The sequence below is a fragment of the Microdochium trichocladiopsis genome, assembly GCF_020744255.1.
Source record: "Microdochium trichocladiopsis strain MPI-CAGE-CH-0230 chromosome Unknown B0I36scaffold_1, whole genome shotgun sequence".
NCBI classification, from domain to species: domain Eukaryota; kingdom Fungi; phylum Ascomycota; class Sordariomycetes; order Xylariales; family Microdochiaceae; genus Microdochium; species Microdochium trichocladiopsis.
Window position 1 is genome coordinate 3,063,130 of NW_025763544.1, and position 25,338 is coordinate 3,088,467.

General features: G+C 58.7%; 6 protein-coding genes across 6 annotated transcripts; 3 read left to right on the plus strand and 3 right to left on the minus strand.

Annotated features, from left to right (window-relative positions):
* The first annotated feature begins 2,511 nt into the window (after positions 1 to 2,511).
* On the plus strand, positions 2,512 to 5,910 carry B0I36DRAFT_12146 (plasma membrane ATPase). Its single transcript, XM_046148041.1, has 2 exons — positions 2,512 to 2,883; positions 3,007 to 5,910. The coding sequence occupies exons 1-2, from the start codon at positions 2,598 to 2,600 to the stop codon at positions 5,520 to 5,522; spliced, it is 2,802 nt and encodes a 933-aa protein (XP_046018594.1). The 5' UTR covers positions 2,512 to 2,597; the 3' UTR covers positions 5,523 to 5,910.
* A 595-nt stretch (positions 5,911 to 6,505) lies between these two features.
* B0I36DRAFT_12180 (uncharacterized protein) lies at positions 6,506 to 9,225 on the plus strand. Its single transcript, XM_046148048.1, has 5 exons — positions 6,506 to 6,598; positions 6,705 to 7,121; positions 7,215 to 7,269; positions 7,353 to 7,573; positions 7,660 to 9,225. The coding sequence occupies exons 1-5, from the start codon at positions 6,559 to 6,561 to the stop codon at positions 8,943 to 8,945; spliced, it is 2,019 nt and encodes a 672-aa protein (XP_046018595.1). The 5' UTR covers positions 6,506 to 6,558; the 3' UTR covers positions 8,946 to 9,225.
* Positions 9,226 to 9,504: 279 nt separating this feature from the next.
* Positions 9,505 to 11,382, minus strand: B0I36DRAFT_233038 (uncharacterized protein; the record flags this gene model as incomplete). Its single annotated transcript, XM_046149199.1, has 3 exons — positions 9,505 to 10,745; positions 10,808 to 11,023; positions 11,151 to 11,382. The coding sequence occupies 3 exons, from the start codon at positions 11,380 to 11,382 to the stop codon at positions 9,505 to 9,507; spliced, it is 1,689 nt and encodes a 562-aa protein (XP_046018596.1).
* A 2,243-nt stretch (positions 11,383 to 13,625) lies between these two features.
* B0I36DRAFT_419631 (Nup93/Nic96-domain-containing protein) lies at positions 13,626 to 20,264 on the minus strand. Its single transcript, XM_046162136.1, is given in 9 exon segments — positions 13,626 to 14,184; positions 14,249 to 15,937; positions 15,953 to 16,806; positions 16,891 to 17,283; positions 17,773 to 18,787; positions 18,847 to 19,416; positions 19,485 to 19,610; positions 19,754 to 19,784; positions 19,895 to 20,264. 9 exon segments carry the CDS (start codon positions 19,900 to 19,902, stop codon positions 13,864 to 13,866), a joined length of 5,007 nt encoding a protein of 1,668 aa, XP_046018597.1. The 5' UTR covers positions 19,903 to 20,264; the 3' UTR covers positions 13,626 to 13,863.
* Positions 20,265 to 21,225: 961 nt separating this feature from the next.
* Positions 21,226 to 24,063, minus strand: B0I36DRAFT_310954 (uncharacterized protein). Its single transcript, XM_046152312.1, has 4 exons — positions 22,718 to 24,063; positions 21,923 to 22,639; positions 21,723 to 21,859; positions 21,226 to 21,655 (listed from the first exon to the last, which is right to left on the minus strand). Exons 1-4 carry the CDS (start codon positions 23,954 to 23,956, stop codon positions 21,568 to 21,570), a joined length of 2,181 nt encoding a protein of 726 aa, XP_046018598.1. The 5' UTR covers positions 23,957 to 24,063; the 3' UTR covers positions 21,226 to 21,567.
* B0I36DRAFT_310955 (uncharacterized protein) lies at positions 23,949 to 24,674 on the plus strand. The gene has a single exon (XM_046152313.1). It carries the CDS (start codon positions 23,962 to 23,964, stop codon positions 24,499 to 24,501), a length of 540 nt encoding a protein of 179 aa, XP_046018599.1. The 5' UTR covers positions 23,949 to 23,961; the 3' UTR covers positions 24,502 to 24,674.
* The last annotated feature ends 664 nt before the right edge of the window (positions 24,675 to 25,338 follow it).

The window sequence follows — 25,338 nt, forward strand, 5'->3', positions numbered from 1 at the left end:
TCGTGTCGTCATCTCGAGCGCTGAGGGTGTGGGCGCGGCGCGCGAACGAGCGGCAGAGCGTGGTGGTGTGTGCGCGGTGCAGCCGGCCGTCGAGGATCCGACCTGGCCGATAGGCGAAAAAGGGACGGGGCATCCACCTTCCATGGATGTCTGCACAGAAGGGATGCGGGATTTTCAGATCCATCACCCAGGTGGGGCCAGTGCCGATTGAAGCTCTCGGTCGCCCATGGAGAAAAGAGTGGGAAGCCCACGCCGCGCGCTGCTCACGGCGGTTCTTCGACGATACTGTGCGACTCGGGAGGCGCCAGGGCTTCCGCTGGTGGGTCCCCCAGGTACCTCCCACGGAGCTCAAGCTCTCTCTCGCCAGACTCTTGCGCCGGAGCCCCCGTGCGTGTGTGTTGAGTGGGTGTCCAGTCAGCGCCAGTCAGCGGTGCATGGCACTCTCTCAGCCGGCCAAATTTTTTCGAGCGATAGGCCAGCGCGCCCAGAGCTGGCTGGCTGACATCACGCGACAATGACTGGCTCTGGCTGGCGAGCTGGCTGGGTTGGCTGCTGCTCATGGCCCAGGCGCAGATCCCATGGATGTTGACCAACGTTGCAGTGTGATGTTTCGGTAGTTGCGCTGCCCTTGTTGCTGGGTGGCACAACGACATTCCCGGTATCATGGTAATTAGAGACTACAGTCTTTGAGACATGGCGAAGCAGACAACATAGGCAGACCAGCCTGAGCATCGTGCCAACCTTGCTGTACCACTATGGGACTCAGGTTGACACTGCAGACTACTCCTTGAACGCGGCATCCTCAGTGATCCGAGATTGTTCAGGCGAGCTCACCATCCTGGGCCATGTAGCGGTCATGTCATGGGCACATCAATGTGTCTTGTTATGATACTCATCACCGTAATGATCAGTACTCACCTCGAGACAAGATGCAGAGCCACAAAGGGGCTGATTGCGGCTCCGCTCAAGTTATTCAACCGCCACGATAGATCCAAGCATTAAGCCGCAAGGGGAGCGTGATATAACGGCGGCTGCTGTGGTAGGCAATGCCGGCACCATAGGAGGAGGGACTCTCCGGGCTATGGGTCTAGATTGCTTGGAAGCCAGGGCGAAATCTCTATTCCGCAGACTTCCAGGGCCTCGTCATGGGTGGGCGCCATGTGCACTTGCTAGGCCAGTTCCAAGGCTGTCGAGACCGGTCTGGCAGTCGCAGTGGTTGTTGACAAGACTTTTTCCGTAGTGCATGACAACCAGGCCAGCTAACATTGGCAGCACCATCCATGGTGCCTGTCCTGTTACGGCCGGGCCGAGCGAGACGGCACTTCCATGGACCACTTGGGACTTGAGGAAGTGGCCATTGGTGCGACAAGACCACATGGAGCATCCGTGAGGATGAGCCAAAAATTGCCGCAGTCTGTAACTAGATGCCAAGATGCTACGCTTCCACAAACTCCCGCAAGGCTCGGTGAAGCAGCACACAGTACGTACCAGCCACTGCGAGCAGGCGGACGTGCGGTTCGAGACACAGGCGCCGCCTGCTTGGAGAGGGCGGATAATGAAGGGGGGCCTCGTTGGTTGCTGGAGTGAGGCCGGCCGCGAGCCCTTGCCCAGGCGTTTCCGCAAGAGTGATCACCATGGCCGTTGCCTGCCACCGCAGAAGAACCCTGGAGCGGACTGACTCTGGGTACGGGGCCTGTGGGATGGTGCGGCAGTGGACGGCGAGGACCCGGGTTTACGTGGGCATTATTACACAGCGCGGCGGGCATGACATGACATGACCGAGGAGAGCCCTGGCCGGCGGCGGCGAGACGAGACGAGGCGAGGCTTGCCAGCCAGCGCAGCGGGTACCTTGGGAGGACGGCGAGCACGGTACGCGACGGCACGGTGCGGGGCCCTGGGATGAGGGAAAAACCTGGGCTAGCTTGGGGGTTGCTTAGCGTGGTGCCAGGGTAGCTGCTGCATGTGCAGCAGAGGTGGGTCCCGGCGCGAGGTTGTTTCTCGCTGGCGGGCCCCACCCCATGCTTGGTAGCTCCGTGGGAGGAAACAACCTGGGATGCCCACACGATTGCGCCAGGGCGGCCATGTACCGTCCCAGCGCTGTACCGCGCGCGCGCGCGCCCCCCGAGGCCGGGCCGCTACCTTTGCACGCACGCACGCACGCACGCACGCACGCACACACGCAACAGTGCCCACTCGCTCCTGCTTTGCGCGCGCGCCGCCGCTCCTGCTCCCGGGGTGGACGGGCGAGCGAGCTTGTGCTGGTGCGGGATAATAAAAGCCTTCCTCTCCACGCATTCCTCACCCGGATTCCTTCCTTCTCTTCCCTCCTCACCACGTTGGTGATCCCCGAAAGTCGACTCGTCGATTCCCAAGGTCCTGCGTGGTGGCTTCCGACAGCACTCTCCCCTCTACCCTCGCGCCTTAGGTGTCTGTTGTCGATTCTACATCGCCTCCCGAGCACCTCGCGTTCCGCAAGCTCCTAATCACCGCCTCTCCTTTGCTACTGGACTCTTCAATCCCTAAAGATCCTGACTACAACCCTAATATCCCGTCCAACACTACGCGAGTAGACCTTGGCTGTGTTGCCGACGCCCACCATGGCCGAGTCCAACGCTGCCGCCGCTCCGGCGCTCAACACCAACATTGAGTCGGGCCACTTCGATGAGAAGGCCGCTCACAACAACACCGCGCCTGCCGCCGACACCAAGCCCAAGGTTGAGGAGGAGGACGAGGATGAGGACATTGATGCCCTCATTGAGGACCTCGAGTCCCAGGATGGTCACGGATTTGACGAGGAGGAGGAGGGCGAAGCCAACCCTACCCAGGGTCGTGTTGTCCCCGAAGATATGCTCCAGACTGATACCCGTGTCGGTCTGACTGAGAGTGAGTTCATCCTGTCCCTTGGTAGTCCAATGGCCAGCGCAAGCTCGTCAATTGGCTCGCCCATGAGCGCCAGCCAGTCATCCCCCCACGAGATCGATCACTAACAATGCTTCTCTACTACAGGCGAGGTTGCCAACCGCCGTCGCAAGTACGGTCTCAACCAGATGAAGGAAGAGAAGGAGAACCTGATCCTCAAGTTCTTCGGCTTCTTCGTCGGTCCCATTCAATTCGTCATGGAGGCTGCTGCCGTCCTTGCTGCCGGTCTTGAGGACTGGGTCGATTTCGGTGTCATTCTTGCCCTTCTGCTTCTCAACGCCTGCGTTGGTTTCATCCAGGAGTTCCAGGCCGGTTCCATTGTCGATGAGCTCAAGAAGACTCTTGCTCTCAAGGCTGTTGTCCTCCGTGACGGCACCCTCAAGGAGATTGAGGCTCCCCAGGTCGTTCCCGGTGATATCCTCCAGGTCGAGGAGGGTACCATTATCCCCGCTGATGGTCGCATCGTCACTGAGGATGCCTTCCTCCAGGTTGATCAGTCCGCCATCACCGGTGAGTCCCTCGCCGTCGACAAGCACAAGGGTGACCACTGCTACGCTTCCTCCGCTGTCAAGCGTGGTGAGGCTTTCATCGTCATTAGCGCCACTGGTGACAACACCTTCGTCGGTCGCGCTGCCGCCCTCGTCAACGCTGCCTCTGCCGGTACTGGTCACTTCACTGAGGTTCTCAACGGCATTGGTACGGTTCTCCTGATCCTCGTCGTCTTCACCCTCCTCATTGTCTGGATCTCTGGTTTCTACCGCTCCAACTCCATCGTTCAGATGCTCAGCTTCACCCTTGCCATCACCATCGTCGGTGTCCCCGTCGGTCTCCCTGCCGTCGTCACCACCACCATGGCTGTCGGTGCTGCCTACCTCGCCAAGAAGAAGGCCATCGTCCAGAAGCTGTCTGCCATTGAGTCGCTTGCTGGTGTCGAGATTCTCTGCTCTGACAAGACCGGTACCTTGACCAAGAACAAGCTCTCTCTCGCTGAGCCCTACTGCGTTGCTGGCGTTGACCCCGAGGACCTCATGCTCACTGCCTGCCTTGCTGCCTCTCGCAAGAAGAAGGGTATTGATGCCATCGACAAGGCCTTCCTCAAGTCTCTCCGCTACTACCCCCGCGCCAAGGGTGTCCTCTCCAAGTACGCCGTCAAGGAGTTCTTCCCCTTCGACCCCGTCTCCAAGAAGGTTACCGCTATCGTCGAGTCTCCCCAGGGTGAGATCATCACCTGTGTTAAGGGTGCCCCTCTGTTCGTCCTCAAGACCGTCGAGGAGGACCACCCCATCCCCGAGCAGATCGACCAGGACTACAAGAACAAGGTTGCCGAGTTCGCTACCCGTGGTTTCCGTTCCCTCGGTGTTGCCCGCAAGCGTGGTGAGGGCTCTTGGGAGATTCTCGGTATCATGCCCTGCTCTGACCCTCCCCGCCACGACACTGCCCGCACCATCAACGAGGCCAAGCGCCTTGGTCTCTCCATCAAGATGCTTACTGGTGACGCTGTCGGTATTGCCCGTGAGACTTCTCGCCAGCTCGGTCTCGGTACCAACGTCTACAACGCTGAGCGCCTCGGTCTTGGCGGCGGTGGTGACATGCCCGGCTCTGAGGTTTACGATTTCGTTGAGGCTGCCGATGGCTTCGCCGAGGTTTTCCCCCAGCACAAGTACAACGTCGTCGAGATCCTGCAGCAGCGTGGCTACCTCGTTGCCATGACTGGTGACGGTGTCAACGACGCTCCCTCCTTGAAGAAGGCTGATACTGGTATTGCTGTCGAGGGTGCCTCCGATGCTGCCCGTTCCGCCGCCGATATCGTCTTCCTTGCCCCTGGTCTCGGTGCTATCATCGATGCTCTCAAGACTTCTCGCCAGATTTTCCACCGCATGTACGCCTACGTTGTCTACCGTATCGCTCTGTCCCTGCACATGGAGATCTACCTCGGCCTCTGGATTGCCATCCTCAACCGCTCCCTCAACATCGAGCTCGTTGTCTTCATTGCCATCTTCGCTGACGTTGCCACCCTCGCCATCGCCTACGACAACGCTCCTTTCTCTGCCAGCCCCGTCAAGTGGAACCTGCCCAAGCTCTGGGGTATGTCCGTCCTGCTCGGCATTGTCCTTGCTGTCGGTACCTGGATCACTGTCACTACCATCTACGCTGCTGGTGTTGATGCTGATGGCATGACCTCCGGTGGTATTGCCCAGAACAACGGTAACCTTGATGAGATTGTCTTCCTCCAGATCTCCCTCACTGAGAACTGGCTCATCTTCATCACCCGTGCCAACGGTCCCTTCTGGTCCTCCATCCCCTCGTGGCAGCTCACCGGTGCTATCTTCGTCGTCGACATCCTCGCCACTTGCTTCTGTATCTGGGGTTTCTTCGAGGGCGGCAAGCTCACCCACATTGTCACCGTCGTCCGTATCTGGATCTTCTCCCTCGGTGTCTTCTGCATCATGGGTGGTGTCTACTACCTGCTCCAGGACAGCGTTGGCTTCGACAACCTCATGCACGGCAAGTCCCCCAAGGGCAGCCAGAAGCAGAGGTCTCTCGAGGACTTTGGTAAGTTCCACCACGCCGTGACCTTGACGCTTTCAAATCACAAGTGCTAACATTTCTTGCTATAGTTGTCTCTCTCCAGCGTGTCTCTACCCAGCACGAGAAGCACCAATAGATACCCACTCGACAAGCCTGTGCGGTATCCCCTCGATAGCCGCCGGGGTCGGGATCCTTTCCAATCACTGTGTCACATACTCATACCTGTCGGTCGGTTAATATCAAGCGCGGTCGGAGAATGGGGTTGTGCACATAATACCATTTCCTTTTAAGCCAATGCATGATTCATCTGTCTGCTCACTTGTGAGTACTGGTCACTTTGCCAGAGACGGTGTGCAACACCGCCGCACGATGTAGTCGCGTCTCATAGAAGTAATACAAAAAATTCCACTATTTTGGATTGTCATGCCGCGTCAGTAAACCCTTCCCTGCTTCTCTCCGTGCGTGTAACTTGAAACTGTGTGCACACCACACCGTAGCTGGATGCGTCTGCTACCGCGTGTGTCGTGTTACACGGCTCGTCGTAGTTTGATGATCTTCAGAGCTTCGCATGCCTGGAGCCCGCACCTGACATGGTGATGATGTCAAGTTTGTGCACCACCCTACGCTGTGATGAGCTGTGGTCAGCATGGCTGTCGCAACCCACTGCCGGGCAGTCCAGGCATCCTGATGTGAGCTGCATGTCACCAGGTCTACAGTGGTTGTTGCAAGTAGTTTGCTTGGGACCAAGCACGGCGGCGGCGCCTGTCTGGGCGGGGCGGCGTGCCGTTGGCGCGATTTTGTTCGCCCAGTCTTTGACAGCTGTGCAGTGTAAAAAGTGAAGCTCAGCGCCACAGGTGATGAAACGCCACCAGGTTGAGCTCATCGCGTCCAGATACAGGCAATGGCTCGTTGATTCTTCCCGGCTCGATCGCATTGGAACAGAGGCGAGGAGGTGGCGATCGTGGTGCTTGCTTGCGCGCACCGCGCCGTCTTGGAGCCACTACTACCCCGGTGGCTTGAGTGGAGTTCACGACTACACTTTTTATCTACAACTCACCATCTTGCGACCAGGCCGCGAGGCAGGACCTCCGACGGCAAGACGGAGTGAAGATGCCACAACCGCCGCGTCAGATCCCTGGTTACTATTATGGTCAGTCTCGCATCCTTGGTCGGCTCTTGCCCTCCTCCATGCTTGGCGGAGGTGCCTCTGTTCGTTTTGCCATGCCACTAACACCACGAAACCACACCCCAACCAGACGTCGCCAAGGGAAAGTACTTCAAGGTGGAAAAGGCGGCCACGGCGCCGAGCAGTGCAGCCTGGTCAGCAGACAATGCGAAGCGGCGGAGAGTCGAGGACAAGCAGGCTGCTGCGCGGCAGCACCAGATCCGGCGGAACAAGGACCGTGTGCGCCGGGCCGCGGTCCTCGAGAGCGCCCTCACGGGAGGGTTCCTGGCTCGCGAGCTGGGCGGCACTGCTGTGGACTCTTACTCTGTCCGGCCGCGGGAGGATGTCGTCGCCGAGTGCTTCGCCGGCGGCCTCGTCGAGAAGGGCAGCCTGCCGCTCGCTGATGCGCGATGGGGCGGCGGTGGTGCTGCTGCTACGCGGAGGAACGTCCAGCACATGTATATTGATGGGCAGGATGTCAAGACTGGTGTCTGCACGGCGTTCTCGAGTAAGTCATTTTCTTGTTTGGTCCTGGCAGGGCATGTGTACAAGGAGGCTGGGGGGCCCGAAGCTGACTTGCGTCTTCGTGCGTGTGCTATAGCTATCGACGGCGACTCTTTAATGTCGACTTATGTGCCTCGAGATGGGAACGGGAGGTAAGCCATCGTCTGATTCTCCCAGTCCAAAATCTCGTCACAGATACCGTTCTTTTAGAGGCCGCCAGCTGACCGACTTACAGAGTTCATCGTCGACTCCTCGCGGATTACCACACGCCGCCAACGCATGTGGCCCCATATCAGGAGATCACGGTCAGCCAGATCTCGGACATCAAGTGCCATCAGCCGAGTAACCAGATTCTCATCACCTGCCGGTCTCCGGGCCCCGACGTGTCCATGTGGGCGTTCTCTCCAAAGGTCACTGCCCCTGACGACCCACGGCCAAACTGGTTGTTATCATGGAGTACGCGCCTCATCAACCCTTCCTTCGGCCCCCGTGAGATGTCTGCGAGAGCAATCAGAAGCTGACCCATCTCTCCAACCGCACAGACGGCAGCTCCGTCTACCGCTGCATACGCACGCCGGGCCGCGGTGGCGGTGGTGGTGGAAGCTCAGCAACCAGCTCCTCCTACCAGGCCAACACGATTGGCATCGCACCCTCAGCCTCAAACCTGATCGGCATGATCGGGACAAACAGCGGCATCGTCCAGTGGCACGACAACGGGTCGACGAGCTGGCTGACCCCGACCTCACTGGCCCAGACACCCACACCTCCTCATTTTGGCAGCCATGGGAAATACCCAGACAACCCCTTCCGGGACATCTTCGCGATCGACTTTGCGCAGGGCAGCGCACAGGTCGCCCTGTTCGGAGGGCGGCCCGGGTCGCTCTGGATTGGCGACCTGAGGACACGCCCGGAGGCGTGGGACAGTATAGCTGTGCCGAGCTCTATTGCTCATGTCCGGAGCGTGAGGGAGCATCAGGTCCTCGTCGCGGGGCTGAAGAACACCCTGGCATTGTATGATCTGCGGTTCCGTAAGCCGGACAAGACGGAGAGAGAGGGAAATCAGCAGCAGCAGCAGCAGCGGCAGCAGAAGCTTGACGGGCGTCCTAGCGTGCTCTATGACAGTCGCGGGCGTGGCCGCGATCGTAGTCGTGGTCGCGGTCAGGGCCAAACCCGGGGCGGCCAAAAGATTCGAAATAACTATCACGATAATGCTTACAGCAGCAGCAGCAGCAGCAGCAGCAGCAGCAGCAGCAGCAGCAGCAGCAGCAGCAGCAGCGGCAGCAGCAACAACAGGAACGCAGACCGCCCCGTCCTGCGCTTCCGCGAGTACCGCAACGCCGCCCACGTGGACATCGGGTTCGACTACGACCCGGACTCGGGCGTCGTCGCGGCGGCCCACGACGACGGCAAGATCGCGCTCTACTCGGTCCGCACGGGGCACCGGCTGCTCGGACGCTCCCCCGCGCTGCCGCCGCCGATTCTCTCGCCTACATTCTCTTCCTCCTCCGCGGCAACAACGACACACCGTGCGGAGTCATTATCAGCGTCGTCTTTATCACTGTCCTCCTCCTCCTTCTCCTCGTCATTAACAACGCAGCTAGGCAACAATAATAGTGGTGGTAGTAGTGGTGGTGGCGGCGCGAGGACGATGAACGGCAGCAGCAGCAGCAGCGGCGACATCAACCAGGTCTACTCGGAGCGGGGGCCGATCCAGAGCATCCAGTGGCAGAGGTTCCCGCGGGACCAGGTCTCGTCGCTGTTTGTCGGCGTGCAGAGCAACATCAACGTGTACTCGTTTGGCGTGCGAGATTTCGAGGACGAGGCGTGATCAGTCAGATAAGGGGGGGGGGGGTTGGTTTGGAGCCTTAGCCATGGAGACGAAGCTTGCTTCGTCAAGTTTAGCAAAGTCGCTCGGGAAGCTCGGGCTTGACCTTGGAAATAAGGTAAGGGGTGCGCTGCTCCCTTCAAATTACATGCGTACATACAATGAGATCTACGCAGCTTGCGTCTGCAGATTCCCCTTTGGTGCTATTGTACAGAACCTGCCCCTTTTCCACAATTTCTGCCTACCAACCAACCAACCCATCACGGGGATCCAAATGATCCATTGCCTTGAGAAAAACCAAAGTGACATATATACAGATCAAAGCACATGTTCTCCCGCAAAACCCCGCCTTTTTTGTGTGTGTATGTCCCAAAATGCGCCAAATCCGTGGAGTGCCATGTGTGTGTACGAACCGCCGTCCCAAAACTCCAAATGCAACCAATAAGGAGGAAATGCGCGCCCGGACCTTGATGGTAACAAGCTGAGCACCAAACGGGCTTTGCGATCCAACGGTCAAAGGTCCACGGCTTGGGGCGAAGAATTACTCGAGAGCCAAAAAAGTTCACTCATCACCAACAACTCCCCGTCCGTCCTCTTGACCCGCCGTGCTCTTCCTCCTCCGAGACCTCTTGAGATTATACGTGCCCCGCAGATTCGGAAACGTCTTGTCAAAGGCGTCGCCCAGGGTCCAGTTCTCCCCACGGCGCATGTGCCGCTCAAAGACGGGGTTGATCATGATTTCCGAGCCGTCGGGAGTCTGCAGAAAGACGTCCGTCTCCTCGTACGGCCAGTTGAGCGATATCGTGCTCGTAAAAGGGATGAAGAAGTTGTCAAACAGATCGTCTGGCAGCGGGTCTGATATGAGCTTGTCCCGCATCCCCGGGAACGGCAGGTGATCGAGCCATACCGGGTGAGGGATCGTGAGCTGCTTCGTCGTCGGACGGATAAAGTGCGGCAGAGTGTCATAGTTCTCCTGTGTGGGACTGATCGACCACCGCATCTGCACAAACATGACGTACAAGACCGCGACCTTTTCGGGCAATGTGCAGATGCCGGGGAAAGTGGCCAAGATGTCTGTGAACACCTTGGACAATGGATGTGAGTAGACGCTGTTGGCGGGGTTCAGCAGCGAAGACACGGACGGATACCGAGGGCCGATGACTTCGTGTGTTGGTACCCCTTCCGCTGCACGCTGCCGCCGCTCATGTAGAAAGTCGAGAAGCAAGTTGTCCAGGGGACATGTTGCTGCACTGTTCTTGATCGTGAGACCTGAGCTGCCGTCCCAGGGCGCATCAGGACTCTGTCCGGTGGTCTCTGCCGGAGAATATACGTAGCTTGTCTGGCTATGTGGCGAGCTACCGGTAAATGCAGAGCTACTTTGAGTCTGCTGATGATGGTGTAATTGTGCGGACCAGTCATGCTTCATGGCCAGATGGTGGTACGCAGCCGTGTCTTGAGCCCCGTTGACCCCCGTCGGCATGCGATTTATGCGCTGGTTGGAATCCAGCAGAAAGTCGAGCTTGAGGTGCTCGCCCGATCCCATGTCCAGATTGTTCGTCGAATGCTTCCGTTGCTGCGTGATCAATTGGTACTGGTTGAAGTGAGGGCTCGGTAGACCGCCGGCATGCGGAGCGTCGAGTGCTGCCGGATTGGATGACCAAGGGTTGTCAGCCGCTGCAGGCGACGGCGCGCTCTGGGCGGGCGAAGGCTTGTTTGCTGGTGGTACTGGTGGCACGGCCGGCATTTGCTTGTCTGTAGGGGACGTCTGCAGAGAGGTTGGTATCGGCGACGGATATCCCCCTTCTGTCCCCGAACTGTCAGCACAAGAGCTCCGTGTGGTTCAAGAGAGGCGTTCGTTCCCATACCTGCTTCTTGACTGCCCATCATTGGTCGGATGATGGACATGATTGTGGCCAGTCGGTTCTTGATCTCGGCATTCTCCGCCTCGACTGCCTCTTTGGCCCGGATCACGGCCTGCAGCTCCTGATACGGCTGCTGCGAGGTCAGCTCGCGTATCCTGTTCTCGAGTGTTTCGATCTGGTTCTTCGTGCGCTCTCGTATCGCGCGTTGCGCCTCACGATCTGTCTTTGTGGTCAGAAATGGGCCTTTTCCAAACGCGACACACACCCACACCAAGGAGAACGCCATGCCGATTCCATGTAAGCAGTCACAGAAGCGACCATGCCACGAGGGAGAAATATCACATACCATTGGCTCTCTTCTTCGCCAGCTGTTCCGGCGTGAGATTCGCCACACCCCTCGAGCCAGGAGCGCCGCGCCGCTTCTTCGAGCGCTGCTCTTCTGGTCCCGCAGAGCCAACGTCATGGCCCGAACCATAATTTGCGGGCGAGGAGACCGCCGAGTCGGGCGACTGGGCAGCCTCGAGCGACTGGGAGAGGTCTCGCTTGTGAGGATTAGACGTTGGTCCTGCCCCCCGCATGCCGGCGTCGCTGCCATGTTGAGCTGGAGGAGGCACGACCGGTTCGTGGGCGTGGCTGGGGCCTGGGCTCGTCGTCACAGGTCCAGGATGATGGATGTTGTTGTTGGTGCTGCTCGTGTACCGGTGGGCCATGCTGTTGATGGCCGAAGACCCCGGGTTCGGCAGAGACGAGTGCGCGCCTATCGCAGTGGCGCCTGGAGGGCGAGAGGCGGCCGGGACAGGCATGCTCGCAGGTTAAGAGTCGACGACGGCAGTGGAAAAAACCAAAGCCAGGGAAAGTCAAGTCATGAAAGTCCGCGTCGAAGCTTGGAGCGCAAACGCCACAGCAGCATTCTAGTGGAATGCACAACCCTCCGACCACATTAGGCCACAGATGATAGAAGTCGCGCTGCTGCTGAGGAATAAGTCTTGGATGGCAAGAGTCCAAGCTGAAATTAGGGGGCAGGCCTGGTCGACGACCGTGCAGCTGCTGAGTTTGCGATCCTTGCTGTAAGACCGTCACGATGCGGCAACACCCGCCTGTCTAGCTGCCTGGCTTGCTTGCTGGACACGACAGCAATGTAACTGGGACGAGGGAGACTGATTGCGCAGGGCGGACAAGAGAGCGCGGGTGGGCGGCCAGCGATGGCCTGAGTCAACGCGGGGCGAGGGGCCTTGACAGGACAGGGCTGCACGATCGGAGGCAGCTGTTGATATGGCCGAGCAGCGGACTTGTCGACAAGATGCGATTCTCTATCAACCCAAAGATTGGCGAGCAGACGCGGGCCGGCAGCGGGTCGCCGTGGTGGCGTCTTGGGGCGGCAGTGGAAGTGGCGAGCACGCTGTGGGTTGCGAGGAGTCGCGTGCTTCTGGTCTCGATGGGCCGGGGCGCGAACAGGCTCAAGCAGGAACTACGGGTGGATATGAGACCCTGAGTTGATGCCTCGCGAGCAGGGCGCAAGTCGTGGCGGAGCCGGCGGCGGCGGCAGGAGGAGGAGGATGGTGAGGAGAGGGTCAAAAGCAACAGTAGCGTGCCATCAAAAGAGAGGCCTGGCAGTGGAGACTGGACGGGAGGGTGGGTGGATGGTGGATGGCGAGCGAATCTGGGGAAGCCAGCCAGGGGAGCAGGAGCAGACAGCGCTGCTGTGCCTCAGAGGTTCGCCAGGGGATCGCGGGACAAGGTTTGACAACGACGAGGGCCCAGACCAGGGTGCCCAGGCTATCCCACCTGCGCTTCTCTCGCAAACTATCGTCACCGGCGTGGGAGGAGCAAATGGCCCCAGCACCTGGGCAAGAGTATTGGCACTCTGGGCACCTCAGGACACTCACTGTCCCTCGTTGCTCCGTCTCAGCTCAAACGAGACTCGGTGGTCACACCGCATCGTCTGTGACCAGCTGCAAAGCTTTCAAGCTAGGCCGGAGCTGCTGTAGCTCCGATCGATGGCCCAGCAGCAATCTGGGAACCTTGGAAGCTTCTCTGGTGCCCGCAGGGATCGTTCCGGAGGCGGACTGCTTGGCGCCCCGACACTGGCCGGTGGCGTCGGCATACACACACAGTGGAGCTGCGGTCGTCCCTCACGGTCTAGTACTATCAAGTATTCAGCAAGGACACATGCCAATTCACAACCCAATGCAACCTGCAAAGAGCTCAGTTGCTTTGCATCCAACCTCACAAGGCGAATACCCCAAACCATGCCCGTATCGACCTGCACTCGTCAAGGCATGCCAGGTCCCACTGCTGTCTCGGCAGCGGAACATGCGCGGCCAAGTCATTTCCGCCCATTCCCCTCATGGGCATGGCATGTCATCCATGGATAGCACGTATCAGAAACACAGCCAGGGCACTGGAATCATCTTATCGTCCGACTCTCCCCGCCAGGCAGCGCAGGCAGTGGGAAGAGGGAACACGACGAAAACCCCCCAAAGAACTTTTCGCAAAAGAATTCCAGAGTTTGTGCCCCCAACTCAAGCAGTGCCGCCCAATGTCTCACCATGAGCCGGCCGGCCGAGATCTGGGCCTTGCGGCGGACGGCTGTGCGACAATGTGATTTCCCATCTGGCGCCCGCAAGGGACCAAGCCCCATGCGCAAACGTACATGGGGGCGACTTGCTTGACTCAGGGTTATCACTGGGCTCTCATGATAATGTACTGCAGAGATGCAGCACAATTGTGCCACATGCCAGGAGGTACCCCGGCCCGGTCATGGGTGCTGTCAAACAATATCAACAGGGCTGGCCCACCAACCGGCGAGCTCAACGGAAAGTGAGGTCATCATGTCTCTTCAATAATTAGCATTGCTTGTCTCACCAACGTGAAAACACGCATGGAGCTCGGGCCAGGCAGGCTCGTGTAGGGAGCACGGATCCCTCTGCCTCTCTCTCATTCTCGCTTCTCTGGCTACTCCGTACAGGTTCTCCTATCTGCCCATGTCCTGGCGTGGGCTCCACAATCGCGTCGAGCACATCTCGACTCTGTAAATATACACCGACACACCCAAATGCCTAGTCCGCAGACGCTCTCGCCAGTGCCTCATGGATGTGTGGCGGGAATCTGTACTTGAGCTGGCTCGTGTACGTTGTCAAGTCCATGCTCATTTGCTTGAGCTTGCGGATAATCATGCGCACAGTGCCGTCGTTGCCGCTGTACTGCCCGCTCGCTTGCCTCTCCCGTTCGCGGACGCAGCAGGTGATAGTCCACAGCAACAGGTTGGGCACGTTGGCAGCCACCGGCTGGCTGAGCGCCGAAAACTTAGATGCAGCGTTGCGGATCTTGTTGGCGTCACCGCCAGCGTCCAGAGGCAGAATGTCCAGTGTCCGGATTTTCTGTGATAATCGCATAGTGATTAGTCTGTAGTCTTTGGAATAGAGCGGCCGTGTTGTTACTCACATCAATGCATTCGCTCCAGTGGCCAGCTTCCACCAATTTCTTAATGGCACTCATCTCGAGCAACATGTGGCACGAGGTCCGGTTCTGCTCCTCGATCTTGGTGTAGAACATCGCATCCTGCTCGTATATAGAGACCATCGTCTGCGCAAGCTGCACAGGGTCGTCAATCGAGGCTAAGCTGAGGCTGCTGCCCGGCTGGACTCCCGGAGTCTTGTCATCGGCCCTCGGCTTGACAGGCATGAGACGCATGGGGTCCTCGCCAATGTCCAGAGAGATGGCCTCGCTCAGCGCGCGGCTGATGATGGTCACTACGCTGTCGTAGTCACCAGCGAGGTGGTAGAGCAGAACGGCATCCGTTGTCCGACCATTCTCGTCGGCAAACCTTGCCGCCTGCTGCGTGACAGTGCGGACGAAATCGTCGTCGGCTTGCAGGTGGATGAGCGGAGCACGTTCCTGGATCAGGCCCGGGATACGCTGGCCATCGGGACGAATGTCTCCGATAAGCTTGCTGAACTCTCTCGTCTCGAGCACCAGCTCGCGCAGCGCAGCATGGCAGAGTTCGGCCTGCTGTGCGCCAGCCTCGCCACCCAGGTCGGCGTTGAGGCAGATGAGGACCAGGTAGTCGACTGCCGATTTGACGTCCGCAGCCCGGAAGTCTCGTGTGTAGTATCCCAGCATGCGGCCGAAGCTGATCTGGCGGTTGTCCCTGGTATCGAAGGACATGAGATCATTCGCCGCACTCCAAGGGTCGGCAGGTCTCAAGAGCCCGTAGTATTCGAGAGCAATAGCAAAATGAATGGCATCGACATAGGAGAAGGAATACAGATACGCAATGGCCTTCTCGAACATACCGGCGAGCACCTGCATGAAGAAGAACATGCCAAATGTGCCGTTCGTGTCCTCGCTGGGGCTCTTGGGGAAGTGCTTAGTGCCAATCTCCTGTATGCTGAGCTGCAGGTCAAGCAAGGTGTAGGATTCGCTCGCGACCTCGATCGTGCGCTCGTTCTCCCGAGCGAGATTGAACTGCAGCCAGATCCAGTCGTCAATGTCTGTCTTCAGACCGTCGAGGCTGCGGTTGTTGACCTCGCAGCGTCCAACAATCTTGTAGCAAGCCATCCGGTATGGATCTATCGAGTTTGTGGGCGCCATGCGTGACCGCTGGCTGTACTCGTTGTTGCACCTCTCCTGCAGCTGCCGGCGTAGCCGCCGGTCTGGGCTCGCAGCATACTCCAGGAGATAGGAAGAGAAGGTGCGATCAATGGCCCGGAACGTGTTGGCACGGGTCTTGACATACTCTGCAGCCTCGTCTACATGACCAGATCTCAGGAGGTAGAACACCAAAGCCCAAATGTACTCGCCCTCAACCTGCTGAAGCTCGGCGCCATCAGGAACGAGATCCTTGCGCACGTGCCGCAGGCGCACATACGCCTTCATCTTGTTGATGACATCTGGTCGACCACCAAGGTTCGCCTCCTTGGGGTACTTGGTGATGAGATCCTCGACGTTCTCGTAGAACTTGCGCTCGAGGAATCTGTTCGCGCCATTGAGAATAGTCTTGCGCATGCTAGCGGCGTTGGCGGACTTGCTGTTGGCGTCGAGGTACAAGTCCTTGAAGGCACGTTCCTTGGCCGTTGCCCCGCCAGCAAAGGTTTCGGCCTCGGCATTTTCACCGACCATCGCAATGACAGCCTGATAGGCATTAACCATGTGCTGAGCATGCCTGTCGCCAGATGTGCTCTCTACATGCGCGAACTCGTGCAGAATGGGGTAGGGCGCCTTTTCCACGCGGGCAAGGTTGAGCTGGCGGACACGCTCGGCGAGCTTGGATTGCTTCTCGCGGAGGAAGCGGTCGTCAGTGACGGAGGCACTGCCGAGAGTCGAGCTCCCACCGTTCTGCTCCTTGACGTCGCCAAACTCTGGGTGCGATCCGATCCTGCTGGGAGTGCCAATCACTGACTTCTGGAGTGTCGATCGGCCAAAGGTGCTGGCCTTTGCGCCGGCTGTGGAGGCACGTCCACCCCGAGCAGTCCGTCTCGACGTGCCGAAACCACCTTTTGCGGCAGGCTCGGCCACGCTGGCTCCTGGAGCGTCCTGGACGGGCTTGATACCGAAGTGCTCATAGATGCGCATCCTCTGTGCCTCCCATTCCGAGGTGATGTTGTCCTCCAGGAAGTTGTCAAAGTCCCTCGCCGACCGCTCAAGGCCGTCGGCAATCATGTTCAGCGTTGTCTTGGTCTGGAGGTTTGCGAGATATGCATCGACGTCGACGGCGGACGGCCCGGTGCCAGCCGTGGGCCGCTCGACACGAGCTCCCGTGTGGGCTTGGAAGAAGTTGAGGTCCTTCACTGCCGCGCCAGGGTCGACGCCAGACGCCGCGAGCATGTACTGGCCCTTGCCGGCCTGGAGAGGATCTGTGGTGCGAGCTCCGAGCTGCCGCAGGCGCTGGCGCAGGTCGCCCATGCCCAGGTGAAGGCTGGGCAGGTCCTCGAGTGGTGACTCGCCATTTGCCTGCTTCTTGCTCTTGGCGAGCAGACTGTCAAAGTAGCCAGTGGTGTTTCCTTGGGGCAATGCATTCGCGGTTATCGACGCGCCGGGCTGCGCCTGTTGCTGCGGCGGCTGCTGCTGGGCTCCACCGAACAGACTGCTGGCCGCTTGCTGGGGCTGTTGCTGCTGCTGCTGCTGAGGAGCACCAAACAGGCTGCTCGTCGTTTGTTGCGGCTGTTGCTGCTGCTGTTGAGCCAGACCGCCGAAAGGGTTGCTCGATTGCTGAGCGTTGTTTGTCTGGGTAGCACCGCCAAAGAGGCTCGAGGTCTGCGCGGCGGGCTGCTGTGTCGATTGACCGAATAATGAAGTGGCGCCGGGAGTCGTCGTGGGATTGTTCGTCGTGGTCGCAGCAGAACCAAAGAGCCCGCCGCCAGTCGATGGCTGGGGAGTCGTCGTGGAGGCCCCGAGTGTTGAGCCGAACAGGGAGCCTGCGGGCTTCGCCGCCTGGCCGCCAAAGAGCGACATGATGCGCGCGCGTTCGGTGCTGAGGGCTGTGAAAGGGACGCGATGCGATAGGGGTACGACTCGGGAAGGACAGGAGGAGGAGTCGCGATCGTGACGTGAGCTCTAGGGCAGCTCTGCGTGTCGTGGACCAGCAAGTCCAGAGAAAAAGTTATCGATTGGGCGACCAAGCTTGCCTGCTCTTGCTGGAAGAAAACAATCAACAAGGCGGCAACCAGCTCCAGCTAAGCTGCACTCTCTTCAATTTCAGGCACGGGCCACAGGGATCCACCCAGCCGGCACCACATGTGCAAGTCACTGGGCAGTCCATATTGCAGCAGGGCAGTTGGACCTTCGAGGTTCCGCATTCAAACATTCCTACTTACGTACCGCCGCAATCGCACACTTTGTACGGGACGCAGTCAAAGATGCATGCATCTCTCATTAATTTATCGTTTCATCTAGACAAGCTCTAGCAAAGTTTCAACCTGTACACCATGTGTGCACTCTCTACTCGAGCGCCTCGTCAATCCTCCTACGGTACTCCTGCTGCGTGCGGCACTGCTCCAGGAAAATCTCGTACTTGGCATCGAGGAGCTTCTTCTGCTGAGCGTCCTTTCTTGGCTTCACGAGCCGGCCGGGCTTGCTCATCCGGTCCATGATGCTCCAGAGGTGCTCCGTGTTGCCGTCGTGGTCAGCGCTGGCGGCCTTGGCTCCAAGCATGGCCGCGCCGTGCACAACCGCAGCGTGCACGTATCGAGGAATGAGCACCGGCATGCCAGTCGCAGTCGCAATCAGGTCCATCAGCAGGTCGTTCTGGCATTGACTCCCAGACATGAAGATGGTCTGGATGGAGTGGCCCGACTTGTTCATTGACTCGACAATCTGACGTGTCTGCAGGGCAATGAACTCCATCGTGGCATAGTAGTACAATGCGAGACCGTCGACACTGGCGTCGGGGCTCAGGCCAATCACCGAGCCCTTCATGTTAGGGTCGGCAATTGGAGACCGGTTGCCCCAAAGATCTCCGTAGAAGAAGAAGTGGCGAGCGAGGTGTGAGACGTTTGGCGAACCGGCCTTCTCAGCCAATTCGCGAATGTGCAGGTTGAGGTAGTCGTAAATGTTCATCTGTGTGGCCTCCGCCAAGGGCAACATGTCCTTGTGTGCGGGATGGGTCTCGATGACGTGCCGCAGCAGTTCTCCAGTTGCTGACTGGCCACCCTCGGCCATCCAAAAGTCTGGCAGGAGTACATCCCGGTAAGGACCCCAAACGCCATTGACGAACACCGGCTTCTCAGACATCGCCAGATGGCAAGTAGATGTTCCGGCTACGGCCGCTAGACGTGTAAAAGCCTGGTGCATGTCGTTTGAAGGGTGATCCTCGTCTGCATGTCCGTACTGTTTGTCGACCTTGGCACCAACGGTTCCGACCCAGCCGGCATAAGCGTCGATAACACCGCTGCCGACAGCGATGCCGGCGGGCAGGCCAAGCTGGGCGGCTGCCTTTTCAGAGAGGGGACCGACGAGCTCTCCAGCGCTCAAGTACTTTCCGTTCTGTAGGAATGCCATGGTTAGCTGAGATCTCACCAGCACGTCCCACAAATCTCACTTACCACGCCGTGAACGCCGCCCATTCGCCTGAAGTTGTCTTCTGCGAGATCACTGAGGCCAATCATCTCGAAGAAGTCTTCTTGCCATCCCTTCTCGCTCCCATCCACGCCGATAGGCACGAAACCTTGCTTGCAGACAGTGCTGCAGAAGCTTCGTGTCTCGCTCCCCGTGGCAAGATGTGTAAGGGCATCTCCGAGGTCGTAGAACTTGCAACGATCCCACAGCTCCTTGGGCATGTTGTTCTTGAGCCAAAGGGCCTTGGGGATCTCCATCTCGATGCTCATCTTGCCGCCTACGTAACGGAGCAAGTTGTGACCAGTGGCATTGATCTTGTTGGTCTCCTCGACCGGCCGGTGGTCGAGCCAGAGGATGACGTTTCGGTCGTTTCCGTCATTTTCGAAGTCGGGACCGGTGACGGAGATCGGTTCGTCGGTGTCCTCGGAGAAGACCGAGAGGGAACAAGTCGCATCGAAACCAATACCCTTGATCAAAGATGTGTCCACCCCGGACTTGTGCACCACGGCATGTACACACTGGCAGATGCAGTACCAGATGTCCGTGGTCGATTGTTCCTATAGAGGGCAGCCAGTCAGCAATAGATCTCAAAAGGGTCGGGAGAGAAACTGTGGGAGCCACTCACGTAGTAGCCGGTCTGAGGCTGCCACAGCTTGATCGGCTCTGAGTGGAGTGCTTTGATGTCTCCGTCCCGATCGATCAAACAAGCACGGGCAGAACCCGTCCCCACGTCAATTCCAATGAAGTGTTCCTGAAGTCCGTTGTCAGCCATGGCGTTTCTTGTAATCTTGTCCAAAGGCAGGGCATGAAGTGCCGCGAAGAGAATTGCTGAATTGGTGAAATCGAAGAGAGAAGTGTTGAGGTGCAACGGCGCTCTATGGCTCTATGACGTACATTGTTCTCGAGAACGATTGTGTTCCTTGTGCTGTATTCAGACAATGACGATCAGTCAATCGAAAGCTCCCAGTGAGACATTCCGTGTCCACGCCAGCTCCTTAGTAGACACGAGCATGACGGCTGTTTGACTAGACTTACTCGGCCATGATGGACGATTGCTGCGGTTACCGAGCCACAGCGGATATCAATTGGCGAGATAAGAGCTCCCTTGAAAGTTAATTCTGACCTCTAGAACGGCAGCTTTCGCGGCGGGAGCTGGAGTCAGTTCTCGCAAGACTGCGCGGTCAGAGTTTTGTCTTGTTGCTGTCTTTTCTAGGTTTGCGTTTACGCAACACGGAGCGAGGGCAAGTGGGCAAGAGAGAAAGTATATGGTGGGCGAAGCCGCAAAAGAAGTGGTAGAAGACGAAAAAAGATCGTCTGTCAATGAGGAGAAGCTCTTTTTTAGGGGTCCTCGAGCTGTTGTAGAGCTTGCTGCATTGAGTGCCAAACCCGATTCGCCGCTTCCCGCAAGAAAAGAATTGATTTTTGTGATCTGCTCGCCGCTCCTCGCCTTGCTCTCTGAAGGGCACCCACCCCCAATCCAGGGTCCATCGGAGCTCTCTGCCAGCTGCCGCGTCGAGGGGGGGCGACGCGACCTTGCAAGGGACACTGCGGAGCTTGTCCGGTGCAGCAGTGACTGACGCAACACCATTCAAGATTGCTCTCTAAGCACCACCCCGCGCCTGTACTACTGTACTACAGCGGCATCGGCGGGGACTTTGGTCTCGAGACGCGCGGGCTGCTGGGCGCTGGACAGGCAGGGCGGGGACCCTTGCGGTGGTGGAGAATTCGCCCCTCCTTTATGATGCCGATCGTGGGTCTGAAGAGTGGGTTTTCGACGCCCAGCATGGCAATTCCGGCTGCCCAGGTGCTCACTAAGTACCTTGACAGTTGGGGGGGGAAATGTTAAGGTCGTTTCTGGCCTTGAGAGGTCCCCGAGGTCGCTGTTTGCGTACACCATGTACCTTACGGCAAGGAACACAGCGGCGGATCAGAGAAACTTTCCAGGCAGGCACGCCTGGCAAGAGCAGCCAGGCAAGTCGTCGTCTCAAGGTCAGAATTCGTTCACTCCTCTCCCTGGCACCCGTCACTTCTGATCACGGGCGGTCTGGCCATCATAAGCCTCTTCAGAACCCCCTGTTGGAGCTTTGACGACGATGACCTGAATCACAGCTCAGCCTGCGGTAGACAACGAGCTGTCCAGCAACCCGTGATGATCAGCATCACAAGTCGAGCTCCTCCAAGCACATGCACACCGCCTGGCAACACCAACTGCAGCTCATAGCCCTGATCGTTCCCTTGGCCAAGGTATCGTCCACGACACTCGTGTTGAATAAGCAAGGGTCCGCACGGCACGGCGGAGCGGAGTGGGTTTGCCACTTTTCACGTCTGCAGTCTCAATCCGGTATCCCGGTATTGCCACCTGGGTCAGTTGTTACCCGAAGCTGGTCACAAAGAGGACACGCATAGTGGTAGATTGTGTTTTATCGTTTAAACAGCTATGGCTTGCTAGATTTCCATACTCGTTTGGGTATCCAAGGCGGGAAAAAGTAGCTTCGTCGCGACGCCAAACGGACTTGCCTTCTTCAGCAGGGCGAAAACAGATAACGCAGCGCAAGCCAAGTCACATGAAGCAGATCAATCCCAGACACCAGCAGCACCACATGCCGCTTCCTCGCGCATGCTCCACCGGCGGGCTCCCCGGACCCTCAACAAACGACCCGCCTCGTCGTCATGATCGGCAGCTTACAGCTGCACGCTTTCTTCCCTTATCACCGCTCTGTGCCGTGAGGTTGGTCCTCGACGAGAATGACAACTGTCAGGCTCGCTGCATATGCCTCGCGGATGGCACACGCCATGCTGTTGTTTCAAAAGTCAGCAGAGGTGCAGGGCCAAGTCGGCATCTTCGGTCCAGAAGCGCTCTTACCATGTCTTCGTCAGGTCTGCCACGATCGCGCAGAGCCCCCAGTGTGCGCACCATGCACGGGCAAGCACCTCATTGTCGCGGACTCCAAAGGCCTCGATGACCAAGACCTGGTCCGACTCGTCTTCCTGGATCCGCACCTGGAAGCATCCGTCAGCTGATTGTATGCGAGAATGAGACGCCGGACTCGAAGAATGACTTACCTTCTTGACTGCCGGTCGAGGCCCAGCCACGGGTGTTGAGCGAGCACTCCCGTCCACACTATTGAAGCCCATGCCGCTGTCACGCCTGCCCCAGTCACGAATGCCGACAACCTCATCTGCCTTGACGCTTTTGAACACATAGTCAAAGTACAGGGGATGAGGTCCGTCAGAGCATGGCCAGGCATGGATGAACGAGACATCATGCATGAGGCGCAGCGGCCAGGACGACCCGTCGATCGCGAACTGGATGGAAGCGTCGAAGACAGTTGGCCCAGAGCCTTTGCGTTCAGCAACAGGCGTCAAGCCAAGCAACTCTACGCGGACAGTGTCCATGGCATCCTCAATATCGGGTGTGTGCAGCTCGTATTCCTCGACAGGATAGATCTTGGCTGGAGGCCCCAGTGGGTCAGAGTCTTCGCTCATCGCGGCAATGTTTTGAGGGTTCATGCGATCCCGCGGCCTCCTCGTGCGGATGCGGGCGATCTGCGACCGGTCGAGATCACTGGTGGGCTTCGCTGGGCCGACCCAGCCTGCAACCTCGTGGCAGGTAGGAGCGAGCACTTTACCCACGATGCACGTCGAAGTCCAGTAAGTGTAACTGCTACGATACTGAAAGCCGCAATTCGGATGGACGTGTGTCAGAAGTGCCAGTTCATCAGTTGCCTTGTCCGGGTCGACATCAATCAATGCGTTCATTAGCAGAAAGGGAAAGGTAGGCTGCGTGACTTGTTGGTTAGTAATGGTGTAGCCAGCACAAGAATCATTGACAAGTCGTCACCAGAAGAGCAAACTCACCCCGGGCAAGATCAAGCCACTGAAGAATGCCATGGCATGCGAGCTGATCCCAACAGTTGTTCCTTCCTCGTCGCTCTTCTTGAGCGCGTCCAACGTGTCTGCAAGATTCGGCCACTTCATCATCTGAGCGAAACGGCGGAGCATCTTGACCTGCCTCTTCCTGAGCTTACACCGCAGCCTCAACTCGTCGGCCGAGTGGCCCCAGTGCTCGATGCGAATGTTGTCCCGCCACCGCCTCGCGAGAGCCATGTCGTACTGGATGCGCGGCGGGATCTGGGCCATCAGCCTCTCCTTTGCGCCCGCCTCGTGGCGGGGGCTGTTGATCCGCAGCTCAAGCTCGAGACCAAGCAGGAGCTGATAGAAAAACCTCGTGCATGTGTCATAGTTCTCGGGAGAAGTGTCGTAGATAAACTTGGTGACGACCTGATTCCGCGGGTTCGTAAAGTCGACCCAGGTCTTGCTGGGCGCGGACCGGCCGTTGCTATTGATCCTACCAAGCTCGAGGTCCGGGTCCCCGTTGTTGTCATCCCCCCGTCCGCGCCCGTGCCGTGATGGGGGTGGTGATGCATTGCTGACTACGCCAGTACTGCTCAACGCCATGACGAGATCCATGATCTGTGTCGGGACAGGCTTCTTCTGCGGCCGGTTCGTCGTGCGGGCGTCTGGGTCTTTCAGAAAGCGTCGATACAAGCGGTACATGTTCTCTTCGGTGTCTCGCTCCTCGTCGCGCTCAAGCCCGTGCTCGAGTTCCTTTAGCCTGTCGAGGATGACAATCAGGTCCACGGCCCTCGGCGGCATGCCGGGATCACGCAGAGGTATGCCCGAGGGAAAGGAGCTGCTCTTGCTGACCCAGTGATTCAGCGTGATGGTGCCTGGCCTCTTGCCATATGCGAACGCCATGCTAGGCTGCTCGAGAGTCTCCCAGGGATAGATCGTGGTGCTGGTGCTCGACTTCTCTGCGCTGGTGCCTCCATTCCCGACTGATCCTCCTGTCCCACTACCACCACCACCAGCCGTCGTGGTCACAATCTTCAGCGTCGACAGGGCGGTCATCGAGTCGTGTAGCGTTGCCGCATCACTGTCCTCGCCATGATTGCCGGCCGCCGTCGTGTACAGCGCAAAGTACGCGTCTGCCGGCTGGGCGTGGGGGATGGCCCTCTTGTGACCCTTGAACGCTGGAACGCCCCGTGCAATCAGGTCCATCGCGGCACCTAGCCGCAGCTCCTCGGTGCTCGACATGCCCGATGGAGGCCAGGACCCCAGCCGCCGGCGTTGCGGTTGCTGCTGCTGCTGCTGCTGTTGTTGTTGTGTGTGGTGCCGCGAGTAGTCGCCACCTGATGATGCCGCCACCGCTTTGCCTGCTCGCATGCTCCCATTGCCGTTGGAGCCATCTCGCGAGTGCAGGCTCTGCTGTCTGTGGTGCTGTGGCTGGTTATCCTGCTGGAGCAGGTCTCCAGACCTCGAGGCTGCCCGTCCCTTGCCTTTGTCCTCTCTTGTCCTCCCATTACTGCCATAGGGATGGACATCGCCTCCAGCATCCGGACTCTGTGTTTCTGCCGCCGCTGTCGAAGGCCTGGATGACCCCTGGGACAACAGGTCAGGGTTCGTCCTGCGCCGTGAAGGCTCGGCCTGACCGTACTGTGCCTGCTGCGCCTGCTGCTGTTCCTGCCGCCTCCGCCGCCTCTCGTCCCGGAGTCCGGGATCGTCACTCTCGCGTTGACGTCGCCGCCGGCTACCACTGCCTCCTCCACCGCCTGCAAACATCGCAGCATCGCCGTCGCTGACCCTCCTGCGCCCCGAGGGTGCCTGGTTGGGATCCTGGTCGCCCAGCGGCTGCACGGCATCGCTGCGCCGCCGGAAAAGCCCCGTGATGAAGCTCTTGGCCTTGCTCTGCGTCCGTTGCAGACTGCCGCCAGCGCCGTTGTTGTTGTTGTTGTTGTTGTTGCTGCCGGCGTCGATGCCACTGTAATTGGGCCCGTCGCTGGGCGGCGACTGCGAGTCCCTCCTGTCCATCTTGTGAATTCGGCCTCACTCGCGCAGGGCGCAACAAGCGCAAGTCGAAAGCTCCCCCACTGTACTTGCTGTCCTTCGCGTCCGTTGCCACCACTACCAACGTTTGCCGTCCTAACGTGAGGTCAAAAGAAGAACGCCCGTGCCGTCGCAAACCTGACCGCGACAAAGTCGGTGAACCACTTCAATCGTTAAGGCGCTCTCCCCAGAATAGACCGCCAAAGGAAGGAAAAGTGATCTGCTACCAACGCAGCGCCCAGGTCGTCAAGAATCGTGCATCATCCCCTCTTCTTCTCATGCAATCATATGAACGTCCGTGAAACTGGATGATGGGGCCGCCGTTGTCGCTGTAGTTGTCGCCGCGAAGCCGCTAGTACGGCTCCAAGCTCCAGAAAGTGGTGCCCGGCGGTTCGTCCCGCTGTCCCAGGATTCACGCACGTCGCGCGCGCGCACAAGCGCAAACCACTTGCAAGGAAAAAGCAAGTAGAAAACCCAAGGTCGCGCGACAGGGCTGGTTCTGATGCCTGTTCGGTGCGCGCCTTCACCGTGTTGCTGCTTTTGCGCTGCTGCTCTTGCGCTGCCGCGGCGTGGGTGCGTGCAGCGAGATATCG